Genomic DNA, 23,152 nt, shown 5'->3' on the forward strand with positions numbered 1-23,152 from the left:
CCCAAATATTTACACATGTAAAATGCATAAAGCCTACCATGATTAATATGTGACATCTCAACGCGATAATTTAACGGGTTGGATTTAGGTTTACACATGAAATTACCGGGTTGTGTTTTGTTAACATGCTTGTCCCTACTCATGACTCAGTGGTAGACTCACCAGTTTCAACACAGGTCATGGGTTTGACTGCGCATTGTGGTGTGTGGGCGTATATATATTGAGAAATGCTAATACAGGCAGCACACACAAATATATATAATTAGCTTTTACAAGGACACAAGGGCTGACAATATTCATGACCCTAGGTCTGGCTAAATCCAACCCATTAATTTCATGTTAACAAAACACAACCCAAACCCGACCAATATGGGAAATGGGTCAGCCTGTACTCTGCAGGTTGGGTCAGTGGGCGGGGTCAAGTTTTCTCCATCCCTAATAGGTTACATGAACAATGCTTGCTCAGTGCTAGAAAATGAACCACACCAAAGAAAAACACTTCATAACGGATACTCTTGACCTTTTCATTTGAGGCCCACTGATATTGGTCTATAAGAGAAAAACAGCAAAAACAAATCCAAAGATATGTCACTAGGGTCTTCCAGTCCGGGATATCTGTTAGGGCAAGGTCCATCCAAAATGATTTAAATCACCAAATCATAAGCCCCACTTCCCCAGCCGATGCAATAATTTCCCCATTGAAAATAAGCCAAATAAGCCAAGTACACAATGGCAAATAAGGAGCCGCTTGTACGGTGATCAATGGCCAAGTCCATACTTTGAAGCCGAATCGAACAGAGAAAACACCCCCACCAAACTCCAGTATCAACTAGGATATGTGGACCCGCTGGCCCACACAAATACTCACAAAAAAAAAAAAAAAAAAAGACTAAAGATTAACGGCTGATTTTAGCCCTTGGCAAGTATCCTAGCAATGATCTGGCCAAGCTCTTCTCCACAATCCTCCTGTACATGATGTCCTGCCTGCAAAAACCACCAAGTCTATGATCAAATCACTTGGACATATATGAACAAACAGTAGCGGGACATAGCGATTACAGGCTGGACCCCTACAATGCAACCATGTTGTATATGCATGGAGAGAAATAATCCCCAGTAAAGAGGGTCATGAGCTAAAATCCACACTCAGGACTGACCCAAACTGCCTTGCCAATAGTCAGGCCTCTAAGCATGGCCCAAGTAGTTTTTAGGCATATGAACTCCTGCCCAGCCATGACTATATGCCTAAAGGCTCACCCCGGCTCACTTATCACCCATGCCACCGTCTGGTTGTCAATTCCAAACATATGTGAGGTTATGGCCGTTATGCTCTTTTCCAGGTAGCTGGAGAACATATGATGCTCATGATGTCGACTCTTTTATGCTGCTGCATTTGGAAGCTCTATTGGTTTGATTTTGAAATGCATAAAGTGGAATGGACCAAACAGCAATTGTTATTTTTATGCAAACAGGGCTTGAACACAATACCTCAATGTTGAAGTTAAGAGTGCCTACCACTGAATTACAAGCTCAAAACACTCCAGTTATTGCAAATCAATTCAATTAAATAGTGCATCCAAATGCAACCTTAAAAAGGAAGCTAAATGAAAGGTTGACAGCCTAGTCATAGAACAAAGCTATATTTCAGAATTAGAAGCACGGTTTTAAGACACGGACAGGTTCAATGCAACTAGTCCAAGTCGACTTGGATTTGGTGGTACCCAATCCAGTTCAATACCACAAGTCGCACCCCTGAGTCACCCCCTATTTGGGTGAGTTGCAGCTCGACTTGGGACTGAACGAGTTGATACGAGTCTCCTGGTCCTAAAACCATTGATTAGAAGCCAAGCATTATAATAAGCTCATTCAGTACCATTGGAAGTTCAACCAGTTTATGGTTTAATCCTTTACAGAAATCTTCAACACCATCATAGCTCAACCAGCGGTCTCTTTGGCCCCAACATATTGTTGTGGGCACTTTCCAAGTCTGGCTGGATAATACTGCCCTCATGTCTTCAACATAAGCCTGCATTTTAGAGATATCAATGAAAAGAATTGCAGCATTATTATTACAATGAAGAACATGTGAAAAAAGAAATGTAGGAATGTGTTAGCCAGTCATCTGCTTTCTTTGGCGGATGGCAATTCATCACCACCGTCATCTTAGCCTTTCTCCTAGTAAATTTGGGGCCAGATTTAACGGGGTGCAGTCCAGTAGTATTGGTACCTATGTAAATTCATGGTGGTGAGCTTGTAGAAAGCGCTCACCCTTGAATTTCAAACTCGCCCACCTGAGTCAGAAAACAGCTTAAATTGTCCCCCACCTTTATCTGGACTGGAAGAAGGGTATGAACAGCTTTAAATAAATATCCACAACATGGTGTGCCCCCCACGCTAATCAACGGTGGACGTTCCCTCTTAATATGTTCCCTGTGTTGTGGCCCATCTGAGTTTTGGATCAGAACGATTTTTGGGATCTGGGGGTTTTCCAAGGTGAAGCATCTTATAGACTAGAGAAGGCAATGGGCCAGACCTAGGAAAGGGGATATCAGTATTTGAATAGGCACAGCCCGGTATACCTGGCTCGACCAGTTCAAAATCCAGGCCCAAGGCCCACCCATTGCTAGGCCTATTATGATGGGTTGGATTCCATGAATGCATCATTGGGTCCCCATTTGCCCGGTACCCACCATGTAAGCCTACAGTGGTACTGGTACCACTGGAGAGCACCCCACAATAAATGGCAGATTAGCAAAATTTTGCAACCAGTTGCCCACTGGAGAAAGGCCATGGCAGTGGCTCACTTTGACAACACCGGCAGCCAACACAGTCCCACCTAGCGCTAACCCGTAAGCTAACTAATACACACTCACCTCAAAAGAGCAGGCAAGCACACCACATTCATTGAGGAACAGTTTCTAGACAAACCACGAGCACTAGGCACACACACAAACATGGAATTTCCTTGAATCATGTAATAAACACAAACACCCAAGCTGGGGGTTCGAGTCCTTACCTCAGTGGTAGACTATGAGGAGTTTCAACATGAGGTCTTGGGTTCGATACCCATAGGTGGTGAAATCCCACTACAGCGTGCGTGGGTGTGTGTCGGGTGCGTGTGTAAAAATAAAAAAATAAAATAAAATAAAATAAGCACCCAAGCTGGCACCATTGTACAGACACTCAGCACCACTGGATCAAAAGTGGAAAGGCCATGCTCGAATGCGTGTGTGTGTGCATGCACGCACACGCATATGCGCACATGTATGTACAGGAGGTCCCAAGTCCAACCAGTTGGACCACAAGTTAATAGTCCACCTAGATTATAGCTTCCAACCTATTAACTTGAGACCTCACGCACACGTGTGTGTGTGTGTGTGTACATATACACATAAATATACATACATATACACATATATATGAGCTGTACATGAACCGTGTTAGCTCGGTTAACTCACTCGACTTGACTCGGCTTGAAACTGAGTTCGAGCTGATTTTTTTAGCTCGAAAAATATTTCAAGCCAAGTCAACTCAGCTCGGAACTTGACTCGAACTTGACTTGATTCGACTCGGAACGGGTTCACTTAATATGCATATTTTGTAAATATTTATATATTTAAATAAATTATATATTATATATTATATATTATATTATATTATATTATATTACATATATTAAAAACTCTAAAATCTAAACTCGAACTCAGCTCGTAGGCTCGAACTCAAACTCGACTCGAAAGATCGAGCTCAAGCTCGGCTCGAGCTGGCCCAAGCTGCTGACCAAGCTGAGCCGAGCTGGCCGGTCAGGCTCGAGGACCAAGCCGAGCTGGGCCAAGCTTGACTCGGTTCGGCTCTTGTACAGCTCTACATATATACATATGTGTACACACACACACACGTGTGTGTGCACGCGCTTATTTATTTCTTCCATATATTGGACAGACATGCTAGTACGGCAGTGGGGGAAGGGTATACTAAGTTACAAACCCTTGTTCCCGTGCTTTCCTATTCTTCTATGTGTGCACATACAAAACTCACCTTTTGGCAGAAACTAACAGACCCTAGACAAACCTTTTTCGCTTCATTCAGAAAATAGTCATTTTCAGTCAATTGCGTTTTTTTGAGTCAGTTGTGTTGAAAACTCACCAAAAGCGAGTAAAAACTGGAATCCCAGCTAATGAAAAACTAAAAAGAAAAAAAGCTCAAATTTAAACCTAAAAATAAAAATAATAAATAACTCATTACAAAACAAAGGGCAAGCAACTTTAAAGTCTTACAGAGCAACTCTATAAACGAGTGATAGAGAATTAACTTTTCACAAGTTGGGAAGGGAGACCAATAAATCATATCCAATAGGGCCAGAACTGGCTGTCATGGGCCAACTTGGGTAAGATCATAGGCCTGCAGATTAGACATGGCCCAATTTTTAGGCACGACAACTAAATAGGCTGAGGCAAGGCACAGTTTTCACTGCATTTATTGAGTCCAGCCTGAGTCATGGTCCACAGACCAACCTATGGCAGACAGGCTGGTCCCGCTCCTGAATTTCAGCCAATCAAAGGCTTCCCAAGTTTGAGCACAACATGAAAAGCATGAACCCAAGGAATTTCCTAAATTCCAGGCATTAACAAGCTGGGGCTGATTCCCATATGCTTCACTTGCTTTTCACCCATCCCTTTGAAAATCCTCAGGAAGATAGTTTTCCAGGACCAGACATGAATGCTTATTGAAAGAAAGACCACATATAGGCACTCATACATGTTTACCAGTAAAACATGTTGATGAATCCTAAGAAATATTACATGGAGACTGAAGAGGTGAATAGCGGCAAATACACTAACTTGGCAAGCGTGCAAGAACTAGGCCACTTAATAGGTCAATCTCTATGTGAGCATGCTCTGCCCCAAAAACCAGATGGTTACATTTGTCAGGTAGGCAACATGTGTCCAATTAATATAGATAGTGGATTGACTGCAGTTGCAGGCTGCAGGGGAATCCTGCAGCCCTAAGATATGTGGGGACCCTGTGATATATGTGTTATATCCACTCTGTCCATCTGTTTCACAGGCTTATTTTAGAACATGGGCCGAAGCATGAGACAGATCCAAAGTTCAAGTGGAACACAGCACAGGAAACAGTGGGGATTGAACGCCCACCATTAAAAACTTGTTGAGGGCAACGGAAGTTTTGGATCAAGCGGATATTGTGTTTTCCCTTCATCCAGTTGGGCTAATGTTATGAACAGGTTGGATAGCATATAAATATCACAGTGGGCCCTAGGAAGGTTTCAACATTGGGTGTCTTTATCCCCACTGTTTCCTGTATTGGGGTCCATTTAAGCTTTGGATCTGCCTCATGTTTGGGCTCATGTCCTAAAATGAGATGACAAAATGGACGGACAGAGTGGATATAACACATACATCATGGTGGGCCCCACATATTAGGAAGGCAGTCAATCAGTGTCCATGAATATAGATAGGCAAATTGCTATCTTCTAACAGTCCATTGTCCCCATACAAGTGTGGCCTACCTGATGAATGATTGGCCTGATTTATGGGCCAGAGCATGCTGATAGTGAGAGCCACCTAATTATAAGAACAAATCTCATACACGCATGCCACGCTGGCACGTCCTTCGATTCACCTATTCATCTCTTCTTAAGTGAATCATCATGCATTCCTCAACCTAAGAATGAACATAACAAGTTGCATGTCAGAAATAACACTGAAATCCAAGCATCCATGCGATATCCAGGCCACACTGTAGTATAAGCATTAATGCAATGTCTGGGTATTGTCATTGTCAAAGGAGAATACACCAACTTTGGATTATGAGGCATATAATACAACTAATCATTTCCGAATAGTGATCAAAGAGAAATCTTAGGACTCTGGTACTGGGTCAATTATCTATACCATACATCTGCCCCACCATAGCTGGGAAATATTATAAACATCTCCTGTATTAGAAGATCCCAACACTGAGTGGTGGCTACAAATAGGTGACCATGTAAAAGAAATATCAAAACAGTCCAAATTCAGATGCAGAAGTTCCAAAGATCAAAGGGTTGGGATCTTTCAATCTGGGAGATTTTGTAACATTTTCCCATACATGGTAGGCCCATTCAATCAACAAATTGGATCACTAAAACATGGGCATGCAGGTAGAGAATTGGGAGCATCAAACATTTCCTGAAGCTCAAGATCCTATTTGACATGGAAGGGAAATGGAATCCAACTGAAGAGATTAAGTATATGTACCAATACTGAAAAACAATCCCATTTACAATTGCTATAAACTTGATAATTAGGCCCAAAAGGGACTGTTGAAACAAATCCCACAGCCTTACACCCTGATCCATATCTCAAGTGGCAGACTGAGTGAAAATATCTCGTTTCAACACTAAAGTCTTGGTATCGATTCCCTAGTGGGGGTGGCTAACAGTGAAGTGTGAACTGACATTGGGTGTGTACTAACAAGCTAACCTTTTAAAAAAATAAAAAAATGAAAATCCCACAGCCTTCTAGTTTCTAGAACCTGAAAAGAAATACAATAAAATCATTCCTTAAAGAAGAACTCCAAAGAAACTCCCATTCAATCAATGATCAACAGTATGGTTCATACGTATGGCCCAACGGGCCTGTATATACGCTACGATCTTTGTCTATAGCCTAGAATAATCTAATGCATTTGAACAATTGTCTTCTTGCACTCAAAATTGTAACAAAGGAGAACTGAACAAGGAAACTGAAATAAAGAATTCAAATTCAAGTATAACTCCAATATACTAGTGGTTTGGTCATGGGTCTCTATACCCAACCGTATGGTATATACCTGCTGTATGGTTGTATACAAGCCTCAAAACAGCAACCGGTTGACATATGGACCTATAAACACCACCCAATCGGACCCATCAACCCCACAGTCCAGTCAATTGGCATATAAAGCTAACCCCTCTTCGTGGGCACCAACTGTCAATAAGGATACCCTCTAGAAGATAAACTGCCACGTATGAGTTAAGTGGAGCCCACTTTGGCTAGGGGTGTACACGAACCGAGCTAGCTCGGTTAGCTCGCTCGATTCGACTCAGTTCGAAGCTGTGTTCGAGCCGAGTCAAGCTGATTTTTGGAGCTTGAAAATGAGTTCGAGCTGGCCCCAGCTCGACTCGACTCGGATTGAATCCAGCTCGAACTCGGCTCAACTCGAACCAGTTTGGTGACTCGGTTACTTTGATATTGATGTTGCTCACCAAGTGTTTGATGAAATGACTCAACGAAGTGTGGCTGGTGGCAAGGAAGGTATGTATATGAAACAAATACCCTTTTTTCTTGATTTTTATGTTGCTTAGAAGGTGTTTGATAAAATACCTGTAAAACCATTGCTGCTGTATGTAAAACAGTGAGATTTTGAAGGTGCAGTCCATGTGTTTGTGAAAATGCTGCCCAGGCGAACTCGGCTAGATCTTGGCTCGAACTCAGCTCGAACTGGCCCGAGCTGCTGTCCAAACCAAGCTGAGCTGGCCAGTCAGGCTCGAGGACCGAGCCGAGATGAGTCGAGCTGGGGTCAGCTAGTGGCCGAGTCAAGTGGAGCTGAGGCCAGCTCAACTCAGTGTACACCCCTAACTTTGGCCCTTCTTTGACACACAAGTGTGATTGTCTGGCCCGGATGCATCTCTATTGGTCATCATGATCACGTATATCCACATGCAGAATTGTATTAAAAAGTTCTAAGGAATTCTATTCATAAGTGCACTGATAGTGGTTGTGAATGAAGTCTTCAAAAGAAAATGTTGTCAATGACCAAATGGCTGACAAATGCATTGCTAGAAAAGAAAGGCTAACCTTCAGCTCCTTCTTCATTGCCTTGCTTATAGCATTTAATGCAAAACCAGAAGAACCAGATGTTAGATATGGTCTTCTATAAACCATTGCATCTTCCTCTTTCATCGCATATGGCCCACAGCTCATCAATGTTTTATCACTAGCTCTGAGAGGGTCCTGGAGGATTCACAATTTATCAATCAGGTTAACAGTACATTTATCTTTCATCAACAGAACGCAATCATAAACGATCTTCTAACCTGGGAGAAAATCTCACCCAGCAGGAAATTGCTGAATGAGGATAAGGCTGATGGCAATTTTGTATGCTCGTCCGTCAGCTTCATGCAATCATGAACATATCAGATTTCTTTCTGTCAGGTTTTAAGCACAATTCCTCATGAAATTCTCGTATTTGTTCAGATTTCGTTCTAATTATTTTGCTAACTGCTAAGCTCTCATGCCCCCCACCTCCACATGGCAACATGCCAATTTGGTGTCCATGTGTGACAATCCGAACAATGCAGCAAGTGGGCATCACCAAATAGACAACATCATCTAAACCTTGTCCACCTGATAGTCAATTGGCATGAACTTTTGGCCTGGTCATCTACATGGTATGACCCAACTGATACAAGGATACAATGCTAAGATGTCAAACACATGGTTGCTGTGGATGTTTCTGCAGAGATGTGCATGAATCCAGTTTTCCAATACCATTAGGTTCATTTGTTTACTCTAGGTTCTAACAATCCATACCGGAGGATTGAGAAGTACAAGATGTTTCAGCTTTTCCTGATGAGAGCTAGCATACTTGACAATGACCGGAGCGAAGTATCCCTGCAAAATATTTCAATTCTTAGATTTCCAATTTTCAGTTGCATATCACACTTTAATGCAGCTTGATTATGCGGTTTGCATAATTGTAATCAACAAAGTTAGAATCTAAAATGTACCTGAACGACAAGGGAAAGCTTCTCTGTCGCAAATTCATTGATAAGAGATTCCAAGGATGACACGTATTCTGTGAATCAAAAAAGAGTTTTATATGAATGAAAAATGTTGAATCTTTCAAATGGAGGAATTATCTGATCCTCTGCCTAGGAATTTGCATAGTATCATCAGGCCCTGAGGTTGGTTCCAAGTTTGAAGATCCAGACTCCTGACGGTCCCTACCATGGAGTGGGCCATACCCCAAAAGCCTCCCAGGTTGAAGGATCCTAGCTATTCATTCTTTGGTATTTTTCAGTTGAATGCATATTGTTCGTGTATTCTTAACCATTTGTTTGCCAGCTGCCAGTCAGGGTAGATCAAGAAAGCAGCAGCAGCAAAGGGATTAGGATTGTCCCAAAAGAAAGATTTTTAAGGCATGGACCATCCTTGGTTGGGATTATCAGATCAACTGTCTGGATGAACAGGTCATGGGCCCCACTTGTACCAACTCGAGGTATGATAACACTGCATATTCACTGGCCAAGGACCATAAAACTCCTCTTTAGAAGGAATGGATATGTACATATTTGTCTTATATCTATACTTCTAAAAGAAGTTACCATCCAAAGTGTAGTCAAAACCATATCTTGGTTGAGGCTTATCTGAAAATCCAAAACCTGAAAAACAGTTAAAATTAAACTTTTGTTAGCATATACAGATGCACAGACCATAGATAAATGCAGACAAACATTCATGCATAATGACTTAATATTTAGAAGCTCCACATTCAGACAAGAGTAGAAAAGCCGCTATCAGCAACTTTTGAAGACAAAATGTCCACCGAAGATCCTTTCCTGCAAAGCCGGGACCAAAAATGCATTCGTAAATAATAAGAGAACATTGAACAGTCACAAGTGCTGCAGTAACACTTTCTCCTGGTGTTGCAACCAAATTTGAGGACAACACTGCAGCAGAAGTCGATGGTGTTTTTGTTGAAGATCATAAGAAATTCCTCTTCAAGAAATTAGAAAGGAGGATGTGGTTTTTCTCAAATATTTCTTGGAAAGAAAACTGTCATATTCATAAAGGTGATATCTTGATATGGACTCAGTATTGCCTGTTGAAAAATAATTAACCAATCCAAAGAGTGTTGAAGCTATACTTGTTCAACTGAGAAACAGATTCAGGAATATTGTGAGCATTGTCTCTTTATATAATGATTTATTATGGTTATTACATCGAATGGGCAGGGAAACATATGTATTTGCAAGAGGAACAAGTTTCTCACTAGCAACAATTGATTATTATTTTTTTAGAAAATTGATTGATGGGTTGGTTGAAACTCTTCTCAAGCAATGAAAACTCAAATTGCATGGATTATAAAAAGGAAATTCAATCAAGGATATCAACAACAGAGATCTAACAACACAAGGGCAACAGGAACTTCTCATTTCATTTTTTATAATCAAGTGAAACAAACATTTCCCTTTTTTTTTGGAAGTTGTGAAACTAATTTTTGTTAGATTTGGGAGTACAAAAGAATACTTCCATGTTGAAAACCCGGATGTGATCCTGGATAATATAGTTTTTCATTTACTGTTTAAGTAAGAAATTTCATATTCAGCTTTCTGAATATTAGAGACCATGGACCACCACATAATCGCATTAATGTTCAATCCATGCAACCAACATTCTTAACTATATTTCTTCAAACATTGCTGATAAAAGACAATATTATTTCCTCAAATATATGGAATTTTGTTAACTGAAGTTGCACTCTTTAAACTGTCAACTATATAGCATGGCTATTTTATTGGTCATGGTCAAGTCTTTGAACTGATATTATCAGGACAAATGACCAAATCAATAAAAACACAAAAGATATCTAAAAATTTCATATACCCCAAAACAGTCTCCAATACCACATCAGCTAGGGTATCAACATCTGCATGCTCCAAAAAAAGAAATAAATAAATAAAAATAAAAAAGAAGTTTCAGTTTTCCCTTGTGTTTCTGACCTGGAGGCTTCCCTTAGGTATCATTTTTTCTAAAATGAGAGCCTCCCTGGGTATGGCACTAAATTTCAAGCACCCATGTATTATCATAACTTTTGGATAATTACAGATTAAATAATAGGCCTCTATGAATTAAAGGAAGATTGAAATAGTATATAAATTGAGAAAAAAAAAACAACTGATGATCAATAAAATAAGTGAACCCCTCAAACACACACATGCATGCTTAAATAAAGAAACAACATAGAATGTCTTAAATGTGCACTATAAAATGGAATTAGGCCCCAGCATCTGTTGTAACTTCTTTTTTTCCTGTTTAGAAAAGACAATCTGTTGCGACAGTAGGAATTACCTAGCCAATCAAAAGCAATGGCACGATAATCTTTTGACAGTGTGGGAAGAACTTTGCGATAGGAATATGCCTGTTAATAGCATAAAAAGAGATGCGACTTAGCATAGGTTCCTTAGTTTCCTCCATTGAACCCAAGAAAAACATAATTTTTAACCATACACCTCCAATAAATTATCATTAAATGATTCAAAACCAAAAAGATTAGTATGATGTTAATGAAAAAAAAAAAACTTTAGGAGATGCAACTCCTTTAGTAAAAAAAAAAAAACCTACTTAAACCTAATGTGGTTAGAACTTAGAAGTAAATTACACCGTAATGAATTCTTTATGGAACATCTATGCTAAATGAATAAAACCAGCATGAATAATAGAAGTTGAACATCAATAGGACATTTGGTAATTGGCTTACACCATACATTTCTGATGTAATTTTCATAACTGAGAAAATTCTTTTACATGATAATAAATTGTTCTCCAAGTGCTTATAGTTTTTTTTTTATTTTCCCTTTTCTAGGAGCGACAAATTTCATTTTAAGGAGCTGAATTCATGAACTGTTCTCTTATTGTTTTATGAATTTTTATTCCTGTGCAAAATTCACGAATGCCTATTGCATCAGATATCCAACAAGTTACCACTTGCATTGAATTTCTTTTTTTCTGAAGATTTTGAAGTTCTAAATTCTAATGATCGAATGACAAATGCAAGGATTTCCTAGGCATCCAGACAAGTACATAAGACTTTCATTCAGCCATAGGAATAGATTTAAGAGCACTTATTTCTTATTTTCATAGAAACTGTGAGGACATTCTTAGGGATTTCAGTTTTGACCCTGGTTCATGAAAGCCGAAACTACATCATCATCATCATCATCATCATCATCATCTAAGCCTTATTCCAACTAATTGGAATCAGATACATGAATCTTTTTCCACCATTTCACTCTATCAAGGACCATAGCTTTAGTCAGACCATAGGTCATCAAGTCTCCAGGTTCTGATGCAGTGCATCACTTTTAGGGAATGCCCAGCCAGAGTTTGGAATGTCATACTGTTAGGAATAGGATTCATGTTGGAGGTTATGGCATAAGTTTGGCACCAGCAGCCGACCTGACACAATCTTCTTCCTTTATCCGGGCTTGGGACTGGCAATCAGAGCACTAAACTCCCACAGACAATGTGATAGACTATTGCATAGGTTGATTACAATCAGGCACTTAATAGTCTATGACATAGATTGATTATTTTGTAATTAATAGTCAAAACTTCTCTCCAGATATATTGCATATGTTTGATTTCTTTTTTATTTATTTACAAGTTTCTTTAGGGCATGCTTGGATTCACTGAAACAAGTAGAGAACCAACATTTCCGCAAAAATCCCTCTTCACTTCTTTTTTTTCAATTTTCTGGAAATGTTGTTTCCTCTTTTCCCAATTTTTTTCAAAATTGGCCCTTTTTCGTTTCCTTGCTGACATAAGAAACAGAGTTTCCCCAAAAACGAAGGAAAAAAAGGAGACATGCCAATATGAGAGTTCTTCTCTTGATGATGGGTTTTACATGCATGTGGATTCTTACACATGCACTTGATTGTTCCGCAAAGTCCCTTTTCACTTGATTGTTTTTATCGATTTTCTGGAAATGTTGTTTCCTCTTTTACCAAATTTCTTTGAAATTAGCCCTTTTTCGTTTCCTTACAAGGAATCGGTGGATCATCTATTCCTACATTGCCTGTTTGTTAGTTCTCTCTGGGCAGATATGTTAGCTCAGTTCCAGTTGATGTGGTCCAGTCCGATGTCAGTGGACCATCTTTATGCTTAGGAAAATCCCATTTGGAGAATGGCTTTGCTTGATATTTGGTGGGCCATTTGGGAAGAGAGAAACAATTGGTGTTTCAACAATGTTCATGATCATAGGAGAAAAAATTAATTCATTTTGAAATATCCATGATATATATATATATATATATATATATTTAAAAAAAAAAAAAAAACAACAACAACAACTGCCAATCAGACAATATTCTTACCTGTGAAGGAAAACCATGCATCAACATAACCAAAGGATTAGCAGCACTTCCTTCTTCAATGCAAAACCATCTATCATACAGAAAAACAAAGTTCAAATATAAGTTGGTAAATCCTAGAAACAGTCCATTTTATTTTAAAACCGAGTTTGGGTAACATGGAAACCTATGGCTAATAAATACCAGGATCCCAAGCTTGAAGGTTTCCTGAGTATGACTCCAAATAAGCCGGTAGCCTCCTAATCCATAGACTGCTGAATTCACCTGAAAACATCAGCTGAGGCTTGAGAAGCAGCACCCATTGTAAGGCCAAAAATGGGATCCTTTGCCTTCCCACCACTATCAAGAACAGGATGAGCTTTCACCTACACATAAAATAGATCATAAAGCATACCGTTTAGATCGAAAGAACACTTAAAAGAGGATTCTTCTATGAATACCAATACAATGTAACATGACGATAATAAGATATCCAATACAATGTAACAAGGGGATAATAAGATATGCAAATTATCCTACACTGCATGCCACACAAGCATCAAAACGATGCATAGATTCAATAGGAAAGTAATATTTTGCAAAAAAAAAAAAGCTAGTTTCCATGCTTAAAACCTTTGTCCTCGCCAAAGCTTAAGCAGCAAGTGTCTTCTAACAGTAACGGTGGCCATAACAGCCACCACCATTACCATTACGATTTACGATACAGGCCCCTTTTTTGAAAAAAAAAAAAAATCTGTTTCGGGACCATTACGGGTCATTTTTCTGTAATGACCATTTTGGACTCGTAAAGTGTAACGGCTGTTACGTAACCATTTTGGCATACCATGTTCAGCAGCCATATAGCTATATGCGATCATATACCATATCTATTTCGCTTGAATTTATGCACTCCGGATTTGACTGTTTATGCTCACTACATGACTCCAGAACAAAAACTTATTGGAGAATAAATCTAAATTATATGCACCAAAAAATCCCTTTGTCCATTAATAATTCTGATTTGGGTTTTTACGGCTCTAATGGGTATAGGTTAGCTTCCGTAAGTGTAGTCAATCCCATCAAAGGTTTTCACAGCATTAAACTGCCAGTCATACTCCAGTATCTAGATTGACAATGTGCCCATCCAGAAAAGAGTATAAGTCCAGTCTCAAACATTTACATCAACCATTGGTTTTCTCTAAAGTAACTTCCCTATACAAAAGAAATTGCACTTAGACTTCCATTCAACCAAGCTACCTATTAAAACTCTTCATACTAAATACCAACCTACCACAATACACGTGGAAACCTTTTTCCTCTTAACATTACACAACCAACTACATATTAATTTAGTAACACTCTAGTCCACATTTCTTGCAAAAACTAGGCTACTGAATACCATAGCTTCAACAAATTCTAACTATACATGTTTGCCAACTTGTGACGCTTCCTAACAATCTTATCCTAATTTCTAGCAATCTAACAAAACAAGTAGAAACATTTTTCCTCTTAACATTATGATGAGGACATCACTTCACGCACACCCTTGCATATGTATCAAAGGAGGAGTTGGGCCACACCAATTTTCCTGTGGCTAGACAAGTATCCATGATCGTGTTGAAGACCCCATGGGCATATGCAAGCATCTGGAAGACCCCACACTGGGAAGATACACATGGACTGCTTTATGGAGTGATCCAGACCGTTGGATCGAAAGGACATGACGATTGGGCCGTTGGATCACGTGATCGAGCAATTGATCGTGGAGTGCCCACACTAGTTTTTCTTAGATTTTATCATCTTATAGTATTTAGTTTTGTTTATGTTATGTTTGGATACCATTATGAGTGTTTTTAGTTGATTTTAGTTAGATTTGGGTTATTTTCGTCAAATTCACAAAACATGGTGTTTATTGTGATTTTCAAACTTTGTTGAAGTTATAAAAGAGGGTGGACGTGTGACCTTCTCCTTCATTGGATTTTGTGATTAAAATAAAAGGAAAGAGAGAAAAGCTCTTGCTTTCTTCTTCCATCTTCATGCGATTTGAAGATACTTCCATGTGATTTGGAAAGGAGATTGGTGCAAGGCTAATCTTCACCAACGGAGGTGCGGGGTCTCCATCTATCCCCACACCATCTTCTCTCTTCTCCTCCATCAAGGTATTTTCTTCGAATTCTTCGATTCTCCCATCCTCACCCTTCATCCTTTCATAAATCCATCTTTCATTTACCTTTCAACAATCTCGAACCCTAACCAACCTAACCCGTCCATCCCACGCCAGTGTGACCGTACGGCCACATGTGTGAATCCTTCGAATTGGCCGTACGGCCACACCTTGCCCCTTTTGGCTTTCTATCATCCTTATATCAAAACCCATTTCTTCTATTCCCAAAATCCTGACCCTAAACCTAAAATCCCTAATTTTCCTACTTTCCCAAATTACTCAAACCCTAATTTTTACCCTATGTTGTATTAGGCCTTCTGCTTCGAAATAGACTATATCATATGCTGATTGGATGTCCCTACATCCATTAGATCCTAGTTTCGTTTTATTTAATGATCTTGTGATGTTGGTAAATTAGGCTAGGATCATGCGTGATGTTCTTTGCTTTTTCATGGGATTCGTGATGATTATGGCAATGCTTGAGTTTTTTTGTTAATTATCTTAATTCTGCTACTTAATCTCACATGTTATTTGGTTCATGCATTAGTCCTGCATCACATTACGCAACCAACTACATATTAATTTAGTTGGACTTTGGTCCATGTTTCTTGCAGAAACTAGGCTAGCGAATACCATCGCTTCAACAAATTCTAACTACACAGGTTTACCACCATATCTACAACAAATTCTAACTACACAGGTTTACTAACATGCGACACTTCCTAACAATCTCACCCTACTTTCTAACTAGTCACCAACCATTGCTGTAAAAACATGGAACAGGTTCAGCTAGAACTTTCCACCCAACCAGCCTGGTTTCTTGAAAAAACAATAATATAGACACTGTTCTCACCAGTCGGTTTGGTTTATTCTTGGTACCACCAGTGTAGAGGGAGTTCTGGATTCCCTTTTGATCCTTGGAATGGTGGTGAGAAGGGATGAATTCAGGTATTAGATTCACATCGACCACAGTAAGAGATGAACTGCCACATTTGTAAGAAGAAGAGATTTTCAAGAGTTGGGTAACTGTTTGGGTGTGGGAACAGTTGTCAAGACAATCTACGTACAACGAAGCACCTGAATCGTCGTATGGCCGTGTGTGAAGTGGTAGTGAAGAATCCAGATTCCAGAGCAGGTGGAAGCAGAGACTGTACTCTCTATGGCTAATGTAAAGTGTGCAATCATAGTCAAGGAGTGCAATAGAATGATAGTCAAGATTTTGGAAGAAGACAGCAATCAGGTAGAGCAGAGGAATAGGAACTAGTCCCATTAACAAGTCCTGGAAGGTCTCCACCTATTCATATTAAATTCCGAAGCCCCACAACAAGGAGAGGCTGCTCTCAAAGATATCTTCTCCAGAAGGGATCAGAGTAATGAGATGAAGATGTCAAGGTGAAGGCCATGTTAGCATTAGGGGACCAGTTGGCTAACATCGACCTCTATGGTCCTTTAAATGTGGGTATGGATTTTGGCTGGACTGAACCAGTCAAACCAGTTTTGCATTGTGGATCGGTGAAATTGTCATCTATTTGATTTCCTTCTCTGTTCTTATTCTAGGGTCCAGTTTTGAAATCTTGATTTAGTTGCATTGTGAATTGGTGAACTGATTACAAAAACCAGCCGCCTACATACATACTAACAAGAATCATGTATTACCATTTACAGAGGAAAAATATATTCAAGGCTAAATATCGGTACTTACAATCTTCCCACGCTTAAACCATTCATCGGATGGGCTCGGCCCATCTGAATATTTTCCTGCCCATACAATCACAAGACTTTCAGCATAAATACCCAATTTCCCTTAGAACCCAAAAACTCAATATCCCAAAATTCAACAAAAGAATCTCGAATTTCAGATAGGATCTAAAACAAGCCGATGAATTATAAGTGGGCCCTGCTGGTATGGGGGGAATCGCCAACAACCACACTGACCACAAATGAACATTTGCATGTTGAATTTTGGATAATTGACCATCTGCCTTTATAATCATCCATTTGAGAGCCACTGATTGGACGGGTAGGATTGTCCGATCAGTCTGATTTTCCGGATATGCCCTGTCTACATTGGTACCCATAATTCAGACTGTCTGGATTAACCACATGCAAGCTGCTACGCATGTGGAACATGATAATTCCTTAAAACAAAACAATTCCAATATAATTAAAAGAGAGAGAGAGAGAGAGAGAGAGAGAGAGAGAGAGAGAGAACCAAAGCTAACCTCCGCTGAAAGAGAATCCGTCCCCGATTGAAACAGGAGCATCTAACAAATATTCCTGCACAGATTCAAAAGTTAGATCCGTCCTCCCAAAATTAAGTTGAAACCGGATCGTAGAACGTAGATTTCCTTACATTGTCGCTATCGCGACTCGTTGATTTACACCGGAATCTGGATTTCTGTTTCTGGATATCGGGACGGCTGAAATCGAGACTTGCGGGTGGGAAGCGAGTGTGGAGAGTGGATGGGGGAGGAAGCCGAGATCGGAGGGCTGAGATGTTGGCTTCGATGATGGCCATGATGATGAGAAGAGAATGTTGGGAATGGAAGAGAGATGAAGAAGAGAAGCTAGGGTTTCGTTCATGACTCTTTTTTAGGGTTTTTCTCTGTTTCTGGAGATAGGGTTTCTCTGGTTCTCGTCTCTCTCTCTTTCCCTCTCAAAACGGTTCGAACCAACGTGCATTTTGGAAGTGAAAAGACTACCAGTTTTGAAAAATGGTGGTAAGTTTCTCTCCACGTCTCACTGAGTACCCCATCCACACCATCCATTTTTTGTTCTCGCAGTAGATGAAGGGGCGCGGACCCCGTGGGGCCCATCTTGATGTACGTAACTACATCCACACCGTCCATCTGTATTGAAAACTCATTTTAGAGCATGATCCAAAAAATGAAGCAGATGCAAATCCCAGATGGACCATAGTACATGAAAAACAGTAGTAATTGACCATTAAAAACTTCTTGTAGGCCACAGAAGCTTTGGATCAAGATGATATTTGTGTGGTCTGTTCATATAGGTCTTCGTGACCTTATCAACAGGTTGAATGGCAAATAAACATTCGGGTGGACTCTATTAAGTTTTTAATGGTGTGGATTCGATCACTATTATTTCCTGTAGCGTGGTCCACCTAAGATTTGAGCATGCTTCATTTTTGGAATCATGCCCTGAAATGAGCTTTGAAAATGGTTGGATGGTGTGGATTTACGGCAAATACATCTCTGTGAGCCGCATAGTCAGGGTCCCACTCACCTGAGTAAATTTGGTAGTGGTGTACATCGAGTCGAACCGAATCAAGCTGGCCTCAGCTCGTCTTGGCTCAGACACTAGCTGACCTCAGCTCGAACTTGGATCGGCTTAGTCCTTAAGCCTAACTAGCCAGCTCAGCTCAGTTCAGTCAGTAGCTCGAGCCAAATCGAGCCGAGTTCGAGCCAAGATCAAGCCGAGTTTGCCATTGCAGCATTTTCACAAACACATGTACTGCACCTTCAAAATCTCACTATATTTGAGACAGTAGCCATGGTTTTAAAGGTATTTTATCAAACACCTTCCAAGCAACATAAAAATCAAAAAAAAAAAAAGGGTGTTGATTTCATATACATACCTTCCTTGCCACCCGCCACACTTTGAGTCATTTCATCAGACACTTGGTGAGCAACATCAATATCAAAGTAATCGAGTCACCGAACCGGTTCGATCCAAGTTTGATTCGAGCTGGGTTCGATCCGATTCGAGGTCAAAAAATCAGCTCGACTCAGCTCGAACTCAGCTTCGAACCAAGTCGATTCGAGCTTTTTCGAGTTGAGTTGAGCTAGCTCGGTTCGTGTACACCTCTAAATCTGGGTCTCACCTGATTTGCTCCCTAGATAAACATACTTCTAAAATAACAATAATCGAGTGATCATAACCGTCAATTTAATTGCTATCAGATAGATGGTTAAAAATAAAGTAGCAAGTCGTCCAAATTAGATGGCAAAATGGCATGTTTAATACTATTTTAGTGAAATTTTTGGTTCAAAGATTTTGGAAGGAGTGCATTGTGTTTCAAGGGTGTCAACGGCTAGGGAAGCAGATTAGGTGCGGCCCTTGACATGGGGTCCACCTTGATGTATGTATTCTCTATGTTGTCCTCCATATTTCCATATCATTTTAGGACATATCCAAAAAATGAAGCAGATCCAAATCTCGAGTGGACCATATTATGGGAAATAATGGTAATTTAACCCTACACCATTAGAAACTTCTTACATCTCACTCTATTTTTTATGTAATGTTTACTTGCCATCCAACCTGTTGATAATGTTACACAAACATGGATGAAGGGTAATAACAAGTATCATTTTGATGTAAAAAAACTCTCATTGTCTACAAAAAGTTTCTAATGGTTAATTGTCAGTTTGTCACTTTTTCCCATGGTTAGTCCACTCGAGATTTGGATTTGATTCATTTTGGGACTCAAGCCCTGAAAATATTGAGCAAAACATATGGACGAAGTGGATATAGAAAACCTACATCAAGGTGGGCTAGAAGGGCATTTACCAACTTTATACCGTCAATCGCAATTCAAATTTGGATTACACTTTGGCCTCGTATGAATACGAGATCATACAAAATTTAGACACCCATATATGACCATACACTGTTGAATATTGACCGCCTCAAAGCCAATTCCTCCCTTTTGGCGTAAAAGGTAAAATTTTAGATTCAGGCTTTTCCCACCATTGATCAACTACCAATTTTTTCCTAATCTTCTGCCTATCGTGACTACACACTTCCTCTAAAATTGTGTCATAATCATTAATGTGGACCATTAATTGATATTAAGTTCGTTTTGATACTCACTAGAAAAACTTTCAAGATAAGCCTATGACCAACTTCACATTCTCAACCATGCCCAAACGCGACCGACCCTACGAAACCGATGAAGGAAGTGAATTTCCAGAAAACTCACCACAGTAGACCCCACATGTCCCTCACAATCGAACCAGAAGCAAGAAGCTTCTGCATGCTGTAACAGCGCACGAGTCCCTCTCGCTCAGGAGAAATTCTTCCATCGAAACTCCTGGGCTCGGTAACTCTAACAAAATCTGAGCTATTCAATCCTCACTAAGGGAGGATCCGACTCCAACCAAAACTCTCGGAAAGTCTGGTGAATCCCCAAGACACTATGATTGCTTAAGGATACGGTTTCGGATGCGAAACCGCGTGAGGAACGGGTAGCTGCACGTCTTCACTGGGACCACCAAAGAAGCGATCTGGAGCTTCAATCTGAAGCATCTCTGAACTTCCTAGGATGAATCTAAACCATCCAACGAAAGCGGATTCAAGGGAAACAGCGCGGGTGCGAATAGGCCATTAACACAGGTCGTTTTCCTCGCCAAGAAATGATAACCATTGATCTTTGACTGACCACGTAATGGAAATCTGAAACGATCTTTATATGAGTCTAAGGACTATCATCTAAACCCTGGAATCCAACCAAGATAAGACGGTTGAATATGAAGCAACAATAGATCAAGAAAAGAAAATAATAATAATAATAATAATTTCTGCACGTCGGTTGTACATGGATTGCAACAACGTTGACCCGATGAGTTTCCTTCCGAGAAGACTCTCTCGAAGCACATGTAAGACTTATAAAAACCCTACCTCATTAGGAAACTATATCACATACAATCAGAGAGAGAGAGAGAGAGAGAGAGTTGTTAGAAAAAACGTGAGAGGGAGAAAACGGATGAAGAAGAGAGAGAGAGAGAGGATCGAGCATTGCTCGGGCATCGATCAGCAACTCAGCGAGTCGTTAGCCTTGGTCAAGCCAAGTCCAGCATTTTTCATAGGTGAGTTGATTTTTTTTTTTTTTTTATTTTTTGCAATGATACTCAGCTACTGTTGGATTCCATCCAATTCTAAATTAGAACATGGTTTGTAAATTTACTCCATAGTGAGTCAAACAGAGTCGGCTCGGCATAGGAACTCGCTAAACTTTGGTTATGCCAGGACTGAGGTAAATTATTTATTTATACAATAACCTAGTTCAAGCTTTCTAATTTAGTCATTATCTAATGTAAATGTAGATCTACATCTATACTAAACCCTAACCTAAAGTTTCGATCCGAACCATACCATCCATATAATGTGACGATCTAACTGCAAGAATCGTGTTAACTATGCTAGAGTTGGGTACTACAACACACCTATTCAAATATAGCAATGTTAGAGGGTGATTGAATTCAAGAGGTACGGGATTCCTTTAACCTTACACTAATTTGATTTAACTTATACATTGTTTATCTTATTTTTGCATACTTTGATTTTACTGTGATTTCCATGCAATCAACTGATGGACTGTTATGAATCATTTATTCATACAAGAATTATGATTAAGGTATGATTTTAATTATGCGTGATTATTATGAATTCATGCGAGGTGATGGATACAAGCCTTGCCCTTCGTCGATTTTGAGAGCGACATGTGTTTCCACTCTATATTGAGTTGACTTTTGCTCATCTCCCCTTAGTTTGTTAAGTTAGCCTAATGCTACTCTTCTCCTTTATTAAGTTAGCATTATGCTACCTCCCTTTACGGCTCGGGCATATGTCTTAGAATTTCAAAATTCTCATGGTTCGATTTATTTCCCCATTAATGCAAGTAATGTGTCAAAGTTTCGCATCTTCTGATTCATATATTTTATCGTGGACGTAATGCACTCTGAGTAGTGACTCTCTTAGTCGAGACGTAATTACATGGGTCTGGGTAGTGGCGCACAATCAATGTAAGTAAATCGATGTGCATGTTACATCACTTCCGGGATTGAATGTCGCAAATAGTCGCTCCATAAATAAATCATATCAAGTAAATCTTTCGATCGTTGTTGCACCGCCTCGAGGTATTCATGTAAATCCACGGTAACGTTGGACACGCCGACGAATCTCCATAGTATGAGATGCAGGACGAGCCTAAGTTTCTATGAATTCTATTCCACATTGTGATTTGTCACTACATATGATGGACCGCACACACTATGTTAGGCATGCATTCATGTAGAATGGTTGCGCATGCTGATACCACTTGTAGCGGTGAAGTATGAGATGTATCAGAACCCTCACATTATTATTATGGATCTCTTGAATTATTGTCAATTTTAAAAGATAAGCATCACTATGAGTAGGGCATTGACCCTCTCCAAACATACAAATATTGCAAGTGAAGCACAGATCGAATACGCGGGTAATGATAACTCTATGGAAGATTATTCTAAATAAATAAGAAGAGTAGCATTACACGTAGTTTTATTTATTTTTCGCTGTAAAACTTTGAATAATGTAATAAGCTCCCACTTGAGAGGGTGTTAGACAGTTAGTTGATTTTATATTTTGAAGGAATAAGAAATACAGTTAACTTCATTCTTGTGAATGGTTGTTTTCGTAAGTATAAGTGAATATACTCTAAATGGAAAAAAAAAAAGTGCGATTTTGAAGTATCTAATTATTATATTATTAATAACCAAAATTCTCGGGCATTAGTATGTACTCGAACTGCGAAAATTCGGGACGTTACATAGGCTAATATTGAGTGTTAAGGGTCGGTAAGTAACAACATAAGCTAATTACAATGAACAAAATTTTAGAATTTTTTAAATCTAACATAGCGAAAATCTAGAATGTTACAAAGTGTTGTATGAAAATCTCATACTAGGTGATACCCGCATGCAGACTTTCAAGTAGTCTAATCATCTCTATCAAGTGATGCCCTTGCCTTAATCATAGCCAAACCTAACTATTCACTGCACCTTATGCATGGACAACGAGTATACTTTAATGAACATAAATCAAAATTTTAATCGTCAATTAAACCTTAATTTACCAAAATGCGTATG

At 39.5% G+C, this 23,152-nt stretch overlaps 1 protein-coding gene across 6 annotated transcripts; it reads right to left on the reverse strand.

Annotated features, from left to right (window-relative positions):
* Positions 1-503: 503 nt before the first annotated feature.
* Positions 504-18,025, reverse strand: LOC131239535 (uncharacterized). 6 transcript variants are annotated; one of them, XM_058237282.1, is made up of 13 exons: positions 17,635-18,017; positions 17,504-17,558; positions 16,984-17,039; positions 13,403-13,503; positions 13,142-13,211; positions 11,118-11,187; positions 9,371-9,427; positions 8,774-8,841; positions 8,577-8,657; positions 8,081-8,158; positions 7,842-7,997; positions 1,874-2,026; positions 504-984 (listed from the first exon to the last, which is right to left on the reverse strand). In XM_058237282.1, the coding sequence occupies exons 1-13, from the start codon at positions 17,797-17,799 to the stop codon at positions 910-912; spliced, it is 1,185 nt and encodes a 394-aa protein (XP_058093265.1). In that variant the 5' UTR covers positions 17,800-18,017; the 3' UTR covers positions 504-909. The 6 variants fall into 6 exon arrangements, 5 of the variants coding, with proteins under 5 accessions (XP_058093265.1, XP_058093267.1, XP_058093266.1 ...); XR_009168262.1 differs by lacking the exon at positions 504-984 and adding an exon at positions 5,531-5,685 and having other exon boundaries at positions 1,893-2,026; positions 17,635-18,025; XM_058237284.1 differs by lacking the exon at positions 1,874-2,026 and having other exon boundaries at positions 17,635-18,025.
* Positions 18,026-23,152: the final 5,127 nt, after the last annotated feature.

Source organism: Magnolia sinica, chromosome 3 (assembly GCF_029962835.1).
Source record: "Magnolia sinica isolate HGM2019 chromosome 3, MsV1, whole genome shotgun sequence".
NCBI classification, from domain to species: Eukaryota; Viridiplantae; Streptophyta; class Magnoliopsida; order Magnoliales; family Magnoliaceae; genus Magnolia; species Magnolia sinica.